The 14,837-nt window shown below is 44.9% G+C and overlaps 1 protein-coding gene across 4 annotated transcripts in view; it reads right to left on the reverse strand.

Annotated features, from left to right (window-relative positions):
- The window catches only part of SLC25A30 (solute carrier family 25 member 30), a 133,296-nt gene that overhangs the window by 74,157 nt on the left and 44,302 nt on the right, over window positions 1-14,837 (reverse strand). For all 4 annotated transcript variants that reach the window (XM_030200516.1, XM_030200517.1, XM_030200515.1 and 1 more), the window contains exon 4: window positions 9,004-9,098. In XM_030200516.1, coding sequence (XP_030056376.1) covers window positions 9,004-9,098 — 95 coding nt within the window. The remainder of the gene's footprint in view (window positions 1-9,003; window positions 9,099-14,837) is intronic.

Genomic DNA, 14,837 nt, shown 5'->3' on the forward strand with positions numbered 1-14,837 from the left:
GCCTCTTTATCCATAAGGAAAACAAAAGACACCAGTAAAGTAGATCTATATTCAATATCTTCTTGTGACTGTTCCAATAGAGCAGAAACATCTAAAGTCTCTAAAACTGGTTCCTTTGATTTTAAACCACGATTAGGCAACATATACAATTTTTGAATGGGAGGAAAATTATCTTCAGAATACTTAAAAACTTCTTTAAGAAACTTATTAAATGAGTCTCTCAAAGGGGTAAATTTAAGAAAAGGAAAATTCAAAATTCTTAAATTTAAGCTTCTTGCCCCATTCTCTAAGTTTTCAATTTTTCTGTGTACCAGATATTCTGAAGTAGTTTATTTTCTTGTTCCTTTATTTGAGTCACAGAATGTTCCACTTGTTTTAAACTTGCCACTTGGGAGGCTAATTCTGATTGTAAACAGTCCATTTTTATCGTGTTTGCATTAGAAGTCTTAACAAAACTCAGGCATACCTTGTGCAAAGATTCCATTGCGCCCCAAAGGGAATCTAACGTCACCGTCGTCGGTTTCTCCAAGGGCTGCAGTTGGAGCTCTGGAACTGGCTGTGCTTCAGCCATTTGTTGCACAGCAGAAGTCTGCTCGGAGAAATTTCCACTGCTGCATTTGGGAGTAGAAGTTTGGCTCGGTTCTTCCGGAGTTCTCTCAAGGTGAGGCTTTTGCAAACCGCCGATGGAGTTCTCCCCTCCACGCTGCACAGCTCCGCACTCTGGCTGCTGGGCGGGACTTCCGTCGACACTGCCTCCTACCTCGAGAACAAAACGTGGACTTCTGGGGCTGAGTGAAACTTCACTCTCCAGGCCCGAGCTCCTCTCTGCTTCAGGCAGCGGAATGCCCTATGATGTTGCTGGGACCGTGAAGTCTGTAATCGGAGGCTGCCGTCGGGTAAGTTCTGTCGAAGGTGGGGAGAATCCCCCTCTAACTTTCCCTTTCCTCTTAGACATATTAGCTGAAGAAAATATTTTTTAAAGAAAAATTCTCCTCCGAGTGCATTTCCCATGTCCTATCGTGACGCCATCTTGAATCAGTCTCCTATTGCTGCTTTTTTACAGAACACATTTCAGTAGTTATAACTTGCTACAAATATTTGGCATACATCCAGTTATACAGGGTGATTTTTTTTTTTAAACCTCAAAAGTAAACCACCACAAGTATGCAACGCATAATTAAGCTGTGTTATCTGTTGCTGGAGGACTTGGTCAAACATAACAGGGTTTAAAAGAGGTTTCTGACAAGTTCCTAGCGGGAAAATCCATAAAAATGTTAAGCCAGGTAGACTTGAGAAAGTTATTGCTTATCCTTGGAAATGAGCTATGAGAATTTTTTTTTTTTTTTTGGGGGGGGGGGGGGGGGGAGGAATTTGCCAGTACTTATGACCTGGACTGGCCACTATTGGAGGCAGGATACTGGACTCAAAGGATAAGTTCTTTATAAAGTAAGGCATATCGAGTCAGATCACAGTAATTCAAATAAAAAAAAAAAAAAAAGGAATCAAAGATTTAGAAACAGTTGATGGAACCAAGATGGCGGCAACATAAGTCTCACTGCCTATACGCTCCTGCTTACTGAGGCTGTTTCTGTGCATGGTCAATCTCTGATCCCTGGATGCTTTGGCGGTATAGGGAGGAAGAGGAAGGGGTGTGATAGGTTCCCTCTGCTCCCGCTCCCCCTCCAGATTACGGCAGATGACTATTGAGAGCTCAGGTGCTACTACTACTACTACTATTTAACATTTCTAAAGCGCTACTAGGGTTACGCAGCGCTGTACAATTTAACATAGGACAGTCCCTGCTCAGAGAGCTTACAATCTAAAGGACAAGTGTACAGTCAGTCAAGTAGGGGTTGTCAAATTGGGGCAGTCTAGATTTCCTGAAAGGTATAAAGGTTAGGTGCCGAAAGCCACATTGAAGAGGTGGGCTTTGAGTAAGGATTTGAAGATGGGTAGGGAGGGGGGCTTGGCGTAAGGGCTCAGGAAGTTTATTCCAAGCATAGGGTGAGGCGAGACAGAATGGGTGGAGCTTGGAGTTGGCGGTGGTGGAGAAGGGTACTGAGAGGAGGGATTTGTCCTGTGAGCGGAGGTTTCGGGCGGGAACGTAAGGGGAGATGAGGGTAGAGAGGTAATGAGGGGCTGCAGATTGAGTGCATTTGTAGGTAAGAAGGAGAAGCTTGAACTGTATGCGGTATCTGATCGGAAGCCAGTGAAGTGACCTGAGGAGAGGGGTGATATGAGTATATCGGTTCAGGCGGAATATAAGACGTGCAGCAGAGTTCTGAACGGATTGAAGGGGGGATAGATGGTTAAGTGGGAGGCCAGTGAGGAGTAGGTTGCAGTACTCAAGGCGAGAGGTAATGAGAGCGTGGATGAGGGTTCGGGTGGTGTGCTCAGAGAGGAAAGGGCGAATTTTGCTGATGTTAAAGAGGAAGAAGCTACAGCGGCTTCCACTCCAGTTCCCCCTTTGGTTCCTCTTCCAGACTCAATCAACGGCAGAAGCAGGTCAGAGCTTCATTGAGCACCATTGTGCAGAAAATGCCTCCGTAACCAGCAATTGCATACTGGTGGACAGAGTCAAGTGCTGGCTGGAAGTGGACCATTTCCAGACTCATTAGAGGGAGCCCTGGCGGCAGTGGCGTTCCTAGCCTCGACGGCACCCAGGCGGATCATCGATGCCCCCCCCCCCCCCCCACGAAATGACACCCCCCCCCCCGGGTGCACGCCGCTGGGGGGGGGGGGGGTGCCGCAGCGCGCGCCTGTCTGCTCCTACGCTCGCTAAATTCTCTCGTTTGCTGCAGCTCCCTCCCTCTGCCTCGGAACAGGAAGTAACCTGTTCCGGGGCAGAAGGAGGGAGCTGCAGCGAATGAGAGAATTTACCGAGCGTAGCGAACTGGGAGCAGACAGGCGCGCGCTGCGGCACCCCCCCAGCAGCGTGCACCCGGGCCGGACCACCCCCACCTTGGTACGCCACTGCCTGGCAGCAATTTCTGCTTTGCAAGTTTTGCCATCAAGAGAGGAAGTGCAATGGATACAACAAGCTGAAGAGAGGAGGAGTTGCTGTTTATGCCTTTGAAGTTGTTGGAGTTAGTAAAATCTACTGTTGTGATTATGGATTCTATTTGTGAAGCCTTAAAGACTGTCAACAATACTTTTCTCAAGGTTACTGAAACTTTTTCTATTGATGAATCAGGTGTCTGGAGCTATCGCTGTTCATGGTAAGACTCTAGAGCAACATTTCAAACACACTGGATCTCTGGAGGCTACGTTAGCCAACCTTCGTGTTACTAATATAGCTCTGTTGTTCTCTTAAGAAGATTGAATAGCTGGAGAATCAAAATCAGAAGGAAAAAGGAGAAATTAGACCTTACCTGCTAATTTGTTTTCCTTTAGTCCCTCTGGCCCGGTCCAGAATGTGACTGATGGGTTGTGCACGCCTTCCAGCAGGTGGAGACTAAGAAACTGACTAGAGAGAGAGCCAATAAGAGCCCTTGCCAGCTAGAGAAAGATCCAGTATTATCATACCAATGCAGAAGGAAGAGAGCAGTAAAAATCGTCGGTGCATCCATAAGCCTGAGCAGCCACCGGCACTTCGCTAACACAGAGCCCATCCCGTGTAATGAAAGTGTCCAAATGACATGAAGGCACTGATGTCTTCATTATTATCAATATTATTCTTATGTTACATTGTTAAAAAAAAAAAAAACGGAACAGCAAACGTACAACACAGCTCCCAGGGAACCTGAACCACTGAAAAATAGAAAAAACAGAACACACAGAGGGAGGGATTTGGGCCAGTCCAGAGGAACTAAAGGAAAGCAAATTAGCAGGTAAGGTCTAATTTCTCCTTCCTTAGGGTCCCTCCGGACCGGCCCAGAATGCGACTGATGGAAAGTAAAGCAGTATGATCATGGGAGGGATCCAAGCAACCCCGCTGTGAGAACCTTTGTACCGAAAACAGCCTCCCGACAACTCTGGACATCCAACCTAGAATGCTTAGAAAACGAATGCAAAGAAGATCAAGTCACCGCCTTACAAATGTCCACAGGGGGCACAACGCTCCACCCAAGAAATCACCTAACCTCTCGTAGAGTGGGCTTTGACTCCCTCTGGTATGGGCTTCCCAGAGAGAAGATAAGTTGAGGCTATCATTTCTTTAAGCCAAGAGGAAATAATCCATGAGTCCTTTGCGCGAACCTCCGATCAAAAGGAATAAATGATTTGTCCGATGAAATTCCTCCATAGACTTCAAATAATGTTGCAGAACTCTCTCAACATCAATACACTTCAAGTGACGCTGGTCCTCCATCACTAAGGAGGAACAGAGCACAGTCAAAACCACTGGATGAGACAAATGGAGCCAAATCAAAACCCTGGTCAGAAAGGATGAACTGGGTGTAATACCACCCGAACCTTACAGAACTCCAAAAACGGCGACCTACAAGATAGAGCCTACAATTCCGAGACTCGCCTAGCCAAGGTGATAACCACCAAAAACACCACCTTGAGCGTCAAATCTTTTACAGTACAGGAAGACAAAGGCTCAAAGGGAGACTTCGTAAGAACAGAGAGCATCAAAATCAAGATCCACGAGGAAAGACGAACCAAGGAGGATGAATAAGGTTCGTCCCCCGCAAAAACCATACCACATCTGGATGGCTAGCCAGAGACTTCCCCAAATACGTCCCAGAAAACAGGATAAGGGGATTGAGAAGAGTTTAGGGAGTCAACAGATCAAATGAACTTAACAGAGTTTCTCGGGTCATCTCTTGAAGTTGTTACCCAAAAGAACAACCTTGGTTGCAGGGGCGTAGCCACGGGCGGGCCCGGGCCCACCCAATTTCGGGTCAGGCCCGCCCAGCAGCAAAGTTCTTGATGGCGATTCCAGTCACAGGCTCCGCTCGCAGTCGCAGCGATTCCCACACGCTGCCTGCCAGTACCGGCTGCCGCTCAATCTCCTTACGCTACTAAGCACTAACCCGGAAGTCTCTCCTCTGCAGGAGAGACTTCCGGGTTAGCGCTTAGTAGCGCAAGGAGATTGTTTTACATTTACTACTTTGTAGCTTCATCGCATGCCCCCTAATCCTAGTATTTTGAGAAAGAGTAAACAAACGATTCACGTCTACCCATTCCACTCCACTCATTATTTTATAGACCTCTATCATATCTCCCCTTTTTGCAGGAATTCACTCAAGGCTGTGTACAGTATTATTATTTTAGTCGCCAGGAAGGAAAGGAATTTTTTCCTCTGACTGCCATGATCACAGGCTCCATATATTTGGTTTCATATGAAAACCCTGAAGGTATAGGTTGACCTCCGAGGCAGAACAGACCAAACCAAAAAGTAGCTCTTTTTTGCTACCACAAAGTAGACAGAATAATGACCTCTACCCCTCTCCTCTACTGTGACCACCTTTAACTGCAGGAACATTTCCAGGGTGGACTCTACCACCTCTCTCAAAAAAACATAGAAACTACAGGGAGATTCTGCATAGGCACCTCAAATGCAAGTGGTGAGATCCAGGTAGTAACTGTTCCATACAATCTCCATGAGTCACTGGTTTACACTGTTACCTTCATCCACTTCCATCTTCACATCATTTCTGGGGTTTAGCATCCAACTGATCCTTGTCTCCCACCAAATAGCTTTTTCTTATATGGAAGTTTAGTGACCTGAGAACTGAAAGCTGTATTTGCAGACCAATGAAAGGAGCCATAGTGGCCTCTACACTTACCACCAAAGCTAGAGCCACCACCAATGGCCACCTGAGAGGCTGCTGAGGAAGTATCTGCTTCAGCAGCACCAAAAATCTTCCAATTCTGATAATGGCAGAACTGGGACATCCACCCAAAGCACGCGCACACACACACACACACACAAAAAGAGGCGTTTGTGATCTTCTAGAGAAAGGGGGTAAAGTTTATGCAAGATTCTACCCTCCACTCACCCAGAAGTTAAAAAGGAAAAAGCCTTCAAAAGACTTAGATACGTTCTAGAGTAGATTTTTAAAACAGACACCAAGGATGGCCCAGAGAAATGAAGGAGAACATTTCTTCCTTGCTAAACAGAAGGATCACTGAATAATTTTACATGCCTCATACTCCAAAACTACCAAGGACACTGCCAATAAGGGTTGGTAATTCCTCTCGATGAAAAAGGCGCACTGCATAAGGGTCATCCAGCTAGCAATTCCCTTTCCTCCAGTTCAGCCACCCTAGATAGGCATAAGGAGTCCCCAGCAAAAGTAGCAAGAGAGTGTGTGTGGGGGGGGGGGGGGGGCAGACATGAGGCCCAACGATCCCTCCTCAGAAGTGGAAGCCAACTGCCTGGATCCTCAGTGAAGAGCAGCAAACCTGGTCGTCTCCAGAGGGGGGGAAGTATAGGCAGAGGCTGAGACTGAGATAAGGTCCTCTAACAAATAAGCCTGGTGCAGAAGCAAGAAACCAGGAAAACAAGTCAGGAAAGCCCACAGGTGCTAGCAGCGCTGGAGGAACCCCTATCAAAGAGCAGGACCCGATCCAAGATGGCGACTGTGTGACTTAGCGCTATCAGACGCATTTTAGGTTGTCTGAGCACAGCAGGAGAGAGGTACGTTACCCGTCGGTGAGATGGGTAAACGACGTGGGAAAGTTAGAGTTCTTCCCTCGGGCTCTGGCGGTGTGCCCCCGCTCTCCCAGCCGACGCTTGAGCACTTTGGGATAGAGTCTGGGGCTCTGATGACTTCCACTCCTGCAGCTGGTGTCACCGTTTCAGCGCTGACCGACAGTGGTGACGGGGCTTCCCTAAGCCATCTTTCGTGCAGCGTCCCCTCAACCAGGAAGAGCAAGCTTCCAGACAAGTCCTGCAGCGTCCACCCAAAGAGGAGAAGGAGGCGAGCAGGGAGGGAACCTGTCGGTTGCAGAACGATCATCTCTTGAACAAATGAATATTCCAGAGAAGAAAGCTGCTCCTGTTGTGAACTCTACGATAGTGAGTATCCTGGAACAAGCTGTTCAAGCGTCTCCCCTGGTATTCAATATAGGGAAATTTGAAAAACCTGCTGTAGTGACTTTAGAGTCACTTTGGGATCTGAATTCCACAACTCTTCTATCTTTGCAGTCTGCTATTTCGAAGAACTCTGAACTCATTAAAGTTTTGGCAGAGTCTGCTCTTAAACAAATACAAATTAATGAGACTCATGCGACTGAAGTAAAAGACCTCTCTCAAAAAATGGAAAAAATGGAACTTATAGATCAAGCATTAATTAGGGAAAGGAACTTTGCTTCTAGACGCATGGAATATCTGGAAAATCAATCCAAGAGACAACCTGCGAATGATAAATTTTCCAAAGTCACCTATTTTATCTCCAATACAGATGGTTAAGAAATATCTTGTTGATATTCTGGGAATGCCTGAAAATTCATTGCCACCAATTACAAGGGCTTATTATATTCAAACTACTGGGCAAGTCCCAGAAAATTTAAACCCTCAGAATGCAATGAACCTAACGGCGTTTCTGGAATCTTCTCTGGAGGTGGTCACACAAAGGAGTACTTTGTTAGTGACCTTTGCGTTAGAGCTTGATAGAGAAGCAGTACTCAAGCTTTCCCTAAGACATTTAAATTCTTTATTTTTGGGCTCAAAAGTAAGGGTTTTCCCAGATTTATCTAGGGAAACCCAAAGACGACGTAAATTATTTCTAGCTCTCCGCCCAAGAGTTATTGCCCTAGGTGCAAATTTTCTTTTGAAGTTTCCTTGTGTTTGTAGGATTCTACTCCACACAAAACATTATCAATTTTTTGAACCCCAATCAGTTGGATGTTTTTCTAAAAAGTAAGGAGAGTATTATTGTGAAAATTTAGAACCGAATGTAACACTGTATAGCATTTTGGAGTGAGTCTACAGGGTATAGCGCAGTCTTTGATTTAATAGATATTTAAGTGAGTAAGGTTAAAAGACAACTCAGCACTAACAAGACTGGGAGGCAGGGGACCACAGGGTGAAGCAGGGACCCAGGCTACCAGGTATGCCCCTAAAGCTGGCTCTGATTGGCCAAACGCCCCCAAAACCTCAACTGGACAAAAGAGCCCAGGAGGAGTCCCACAACAGAAGAATCCAGGAGCTGGTGAGAAGCCGTCCACCACCTGCTGGAGATAGATTACTAAACTGAAGGCAGTGGTACCAGACGGCCAGACCCTTTTTCACTCAGTATATCTCTATCTCCACCTGCTGGTAGATAGACACAACCCATCAGTTTCTGGATTCATCTGCTGCAGAGGTTAAAGAATACCTGGATTTGGGGCCCATGAATGCAGGATGCCAAAGAGGTAGCTTTTGCATGCGAGCTCTAGTCAAGGAAGACCTCTGTAAGGACCAAGCTAATTGAGTTAGGAGGGGGATACAAAAAAATAAATAAATAATAATAATAATCATAGGTATTTACAAATGAGGGGCAAGTTTGTGAGCTGACGTCCAGAGAAGAAAAAAGAAGCAGAAAATCTCTCCTAGCTCTACTTGCACAGATTGAGGGCTGTGATTATGACTAAATAAAGGGCAGCAAGGCAGAAAACAGTTTTAAGCAAATCAAAATAAGTTACTCTACAGAAACAGTATTGTTGCTATTAAACTAATCAAATGATCAGATGTCTACAGGTCAGTAGAGTCACAGAGGTCCAGTTTTTATTCAAATGATTAGAACAGCATCAAGTTTTCTTTTAAGTGTCACCAATTTAACTGCTCCTTTCATTGTGTAACCAAGTGGGACTCTAATCAGACATTCATATAAGCACCACAAGCACATTATCAAAGGATGAAAAAGTGTATTAAATGGTTAAAAAAATTGTGGACACAAAGTAAAAGCAGGCAAAAATGACAATCAATATTGGAAGCAATATTATTTAGGAAACACTATCCCTTTCAGCTGACAGTCACGTAAGCAACCAATACCAATGACAAACGTAAGCAAAACATTAAATGCACAAGAAAAAAACAAAACAAAACACACACACACTAATTATTCTCACCTTCTGGACGGTCAACAAACAAGCGCTTTAAACTTTGGTATGTGCCTATTTTTATGGTTCCATATGAAGCCTGTCGTAGCATTGCAGGTGCAATCCTATTAAAAAAAAACATTCAAAAGAATAAGCCTACTCAGAAGACTGCATATCCTCAGTCAACTTCATAAAATGTTTCTGCCAGAAGTTCTGAGAGAAGAGGACATTTCTCTGGGTAAGTGGCATTTTGCTCTGTGCTTGATAACAAAGATTGGGTTTAAGAGAGAGGTTATTGATAAAACACAGAATTTTTTTAAAAAAAGGCAGCAAACTAACTAGTCTCCATACCCTTTACCCATAGTTTTAAAACTTGAATTTTCTGCCACAGCACCAACATATTCTAGAAGGCACAGCTGGGCCTAGTTCAGTCCTCATTACCCCCCTCCCCCCAGCTCAACTCTTTCATTTATAGTCAAGTATTCTAATTAAGACAACAAGAGAAGAGTTTTCAGAGTTTTAATTACATTTAATTAGTTTCTGAGAAGCAAACACCAAATAAATTACATATTATACCATACTAGTAAAAAAGGCCCGTTTCTGACACAAATGAAACGGACGCTAGCAAGGTGTGCCTCTGTGTGTGTATGTTTGAGAGTGTGTGTGTGAGAGTGACTGTGTGAGAGAGCGAGAGACAGAGTGAATGTGTGAGTGTGTGTGTGAGACTTGTGTGTCTGAGAATGAGAGTGTGTGTGTGAGAAAGACAGAGTGTGTCCCCCTCCCAGCTTCAGGGTGGTTGGCTCCCCTACCTCCAGCTGTCATGGTCGTGCCCCCCCTTCCTTCCTTCTTCCCTGCCACCCACGTTCAGAGTCGTTCCCACTGTCCCTCCCTCCCTCCCACTGCGACGGTCAGGCAGGCTCCCATCCCACCATCGTTCATGCTGGCTCCCTGGCTCCCACGTTCAGGCTGGCTGTCTGGCTACTTGTCTCCCTCCCTCCCACTCTCAGACGTTCAGGCTGTCTGCCTGCCTGCCTGCCTCCATCCCTCCCTCGCACGTTGTTGCAGGTTCGCTCCGTGAATCACTGTTACCCTGTGTCTTATTTAGTTCGCGATGGTTTTTTGTGTCGGGACGCTCTGTTTATGTTTGTTGGTCCACCTCCGCGCCTGTGCCTTGTGTGTTTCGGCACTCGAGAGGCTGCTGTCTCCCTCCTTACCTCACACGTTGTGGCTGGCTTTGTCTGTGAAACAGTGATACCGTATATTTTGGGGGGGTTTTCGGGACGCTGGTTTTGTTTTTGTTGCTCCACCTCTGCGCCTGTGCCTTGTCCGTTTTGCCCCTCGAGTGTCAGTGCTCTGCCCTCGACGTCATAACGTTGTGACGCAAGGGCGAGGCGGGCAAACCGGATATCTATGCCACCTCAAGTTTCCGGCTGAGGCTTCATTAGAACGTTGGAGGTGCGTTTTATATATAGAGATAATCTTAAGGCTCTTTGTATTCATCTGATATCCCTAGTACCTTAAGAAGTTTTAAATTAAAAAACTCTTATAATACTAAGATGCAGACAGCAAGAGGGGTGCTATCCAGTCTTTTACATTTGAGTGTCACATTATGATTATCTCCCAGTTGGTGAGAGTTTATTTGTGTATGCTCAATGCAAACAGCAACTTGCTCTCAGAGAGCGAGTCCGTTCACTTGAGGCTAGAGTGTCTAACTTGAAGGAGGCCAAGGAAGGTCAGAGGTACATAGAGGACACCTACAGGGAAGTTGTAGAGAAGTCCCATCTCCAGTCTGGCAGCCCTGTGCTGCCTTAGAGGCTATCTTCTAAAAGGAGAGTATCATCCTGGTGAAGCTGGAAGTTATCCGGTACCCAGGACCAGTCCACCAAGGGAATGCAATATCCTCTCGCAACGAGGATGTGTCTCCAGGAGTTTATGCCCAGGAGGAAAGGGACATAATGGCTGCTGCAGCTGGCAATTTGATTATTAGGCATGTAGATAGCTGGGTGGCTGGTGGAGACGAGGATCGCCAAGTCACTTGCCTGCCTGGTGACAGATAGTGCTGGGAAAGAGCCAGCTGTCTTAGTACATGTGGGTACCAATGACATAGGAAAATGTAGGAGGGAGGTTCTGGAAGCCAAATTTAGGTTCTTAGGTAGAAAGCTCAAATCCAGAACCTCTAGGGTAGCACTCACTGAAGTGCTCCCAGTTCCACGTGCAGGGCCCAAGAGACAGGCAGAGCTATGGAGTCTCAATGCGTGTAAGAGGCAATGGTGCAGGGAGGAGAGTTTCAGAATTGTAAGGAACTAGGCAACATTCTGGGGAAGGGGGAGCCTATTCTGGAAGGATGGACTCCATCTTAATGAGGGTGGCATACGGGCTTTACAGGTTGGTTTTATCAAGCCCTTTTGGCCCTTTACAGTACTCCACAAACCTCTCTGCTCATTAATGGGGTGCGAGCTCTATTACTGACACTACAGACTAGCTTGAATGAGCTTCTCCATGAAAGGACAATGAAATCCGTCAAATACTATCAATATCAACTGTTTTTACATAGTAATAAGGCAGGCAAGCTCATGTCAAGGTTGATAGGCAGGCAGGAGGATCAAGGATCATTACCCACATAGAAAAAACAACCGGGGAATTGGTGAGAACTGATAAAGAAATAGCTGAAGTATTCAGTAGATATTATCAACACTTGTATGGTAGGACCCATGAGGAACCCATGGATGGAAATATGTATTTGGATAATTTAACTCTGCCAGAGTTGGGAGAGAGGGAAATAAGCAAACTGAATGAAGATATTACAATAGAAGAAGTAGAACTGGCTGTTAAACAAAGTGCATTATACAAGGCACCAGGGCCAGACGGTTTTAGAGCAGAATTCTATAAGTTGCTCTCTCCCCTGATTATGCAGACATTGCAAGCATACTTTAAGCAATTTGTGATAGATGGTACTGCACCGCAATCACTTCAAGTGGCCCAGATAGTATTGCTACTGAAATCAGGGAGAGATCCAAAAAAACCATCATCATATAGACCAATCTCGCTGTTAAATGTCGAAATGAAATTATATGCGAAGATTCTGGCCGATAGAATGGCCAGAGTGCTGCCTAAACTAGTTCTAGAACAGCAAGTGGGATTTGTGGCGGGACGCACGGTAGCGCATAATATGAGGCAAATAATGCTGTCCATGGAACATGTAGAAGTAACGAAAAAGCCATCTTTGTTGGTCAGCTTTGACGCTGAAAAAGCGTTTGACCGTGTACATTGGAAATTTATGTTTACAATACTTAAGAGATATGGCTTTTCAGGATTCTTCTTAGACGCCCTGAGAGTGCTATACAGATCTCCTAGAGCTAGGGTTCAGGTGAATGGAATGCTATCACCTGAATTTAACATACATCGGGGGACTAGACAGGGATGTCCCCTATCGCCTATGCTTTTTATATTAACAATGGACCCCCTGATTAGAGAAATTATGAACAATGTAGAAATTAGAGGGGTGGAGATAGGGAAACAGATGTTTAAGGTCTCTGCATTCGCAGATGACTTGTTAGTGCATCTGGTGGACCCCCGAGTGTCCTTTCCGGCGCTGATGGAGTGTTTCAAGGAATATGGCGAATACTCGGGGTTTACATTGAACCTAGAAAAATCCATTGCAATGCCCACGGAGCATGCCATGAAAGCGAGCTGGTTAGGATCTTTTCCAGTAAAGTGGGAATACAACTCGTTTAGATATCTGGGAATTCAACTATCGAGGTGCACTTGGAATTTATATAGAATAAATATAGATGCCCTATTGGAGCATTGCAGAAGGACTTTGACATCTTGGCAAAAACTACCTATTTCATTACATGGCAGAGTTCAGTTGTTCAACATGGTGCTATTTCCGAAATGGTTATACATTATACAACTGTTACCCTTTAAAATACTGAGGAAAGATTTGAAGAAATTTCAGAGGTTGATCTCGCGGTTCTGCTGGGCGGGGAAAAAAACCACGCATGCAATTTAAATATTTGGTAGGAGCGTGGAAATATGGTGGAATAGGCATTCCAGATCTATCCCTATATAATTATGCATGCCTACTTCGACACCTAGGGGATTGGATCCTGGGAGAAGAAAAGTACACGCCCAGGAAATTTGAGGCGGCATACTACTCCCCATGGCACTTTAACTCATTATTGCACTGCCCACAAGTATCCTTGCCAAATAGACTACGACAGAGTAGATTACTTAGAGCAATGAGAGAGACATGGAAATTTTTGACAATGTTGTTGGGGGGCCGAGCAGATGTATCAGATCAACTCCCGATAAGGGGAAATGTTAATTTCATACCGGGAAATGACAATAGTAGCTTTGCTAGATGGGCAGTAAGAGGCCTCACTTTAGTACAACATGTGATAGATGAGGAAGGAAAATTATATAAGTGGGGTGCTTTATTGGAAACGGGAAAAGTAGAGCATAAAGATTTGATGGCATATTTGCAATTAAGACATTACATAAGGACTATAGAGGGAGGGGCCTTGATCCCGTCTTTGGGACTAAAATTACGGGGGTTCTTTGACACATTTCAAGAAGGGGAACTTTCAATATCAGGGTTGCATAGGGCAATACAAAGGGAGGCTAGAGAAAGGACATTTGAGGACCTTGTCGCCAGATGGACTCCAGAAGTAGCAGGGAGACTGGAACCATTGAAACTAATAAAGAGAATTCCAGAGATTTCGACTAATGCAACCCTGAGGGAATGTCAATTTCGAATTGTACATAGGGCCTACTTTACACAGGAGAGATTATTTAAAATAGGAGCAGTAGATTCACCTATATGCCAAAAATGTAAAAAAGAGACTAATTCTTTGTTTCACTCCCTATGGGAATGCTCTCAAACAAAAATTTTTTGGAAAGAGATATTTGGATACTTAGCACAGTTAACTGGATGTGTGGTTAGGCTTTCACCAAGGGCCATATTGCTAGATTGCTATGAAGATTATCATTTAGAGAAAAAAGCATACACGCTATTAATGCGGAAAGCAGGAGTTCTAGGGAAGAAAGTGATCTTAGGAGTGTGGGTGGGAGATGAGGCCCCATCTTTTTGGGTGTGGAGAAATAAATTTCATGCCTTAATGGCTTTTGAACATAGATATGCCAAACACATACCCAAGAGGTTGAAGCAATTCCATGAAGTATGGGGAGCATACGTGGATTCTCTGCCACATAGAGCAAGAAGTTTGCTGCTAAATGTGGGTTGAGAAATGTAGGACTAAAAAGAGGACACTCCAGGAAGACAAATGATTTGTATAGGAGGGGGGATGAGGTCCCCCCCCCCCCCTTTCCTTTTTTTTTTTTTTTTTTTGTGTGATGTGTCTTAGATGGTAGTGATTTGGGGTTTAATGTCAAATAAAAATTGATGCAGGGAGATGGCGATTGGGTGGGAACGGGAGGGAGGGAAAGGAAATAAGGGGAAAGACAAAGGATGCTAAATGGAAAATATACTGGACACATTATAAGCTAGAGACATTGATGGGAGTTTTAAGTATATATTCATCTTGTTTCCAGCGTAACCTTGAGCTCGCAATAGGCTCAATAATGCCCAGCTGGTGGGCGATCGATGAGGTGGAGTGGGAGCTGGAAATTTGAAGATAAGTGTGAGCTGAATATACGTATTCCTATATAGTTATGCCTGTTAAATTGTTTTAGTTGATTGAATTGTTCAAACACACTGTTTCCAGGGGAGGGGAGGGAGGGTGGGGGGAGGGAGGAGAAGAGGAAAGGGGGGGAAAAAATTTGATGACTACAAGGAACAAGCTGTTGTGGGGAGGGGCTAAAATATTAATTTTGATGACAATTATTATGGATGTATACTGATG

Source organism: Microcaecilia unicolor, chromosome 4 (genome assembly GCF_901765095.1).
Source record: "Microcaecilia unicolor chromosome 4, aMicUni1.1, whole genome shotgun sequence".
Classification (NCBI taxonomy): Eukaryota; Metazoa; Chordata; class Amphibia; order Gymnophiona; family Siphonopidae; genus Microcaecilia; species Microcaecilia unicolor.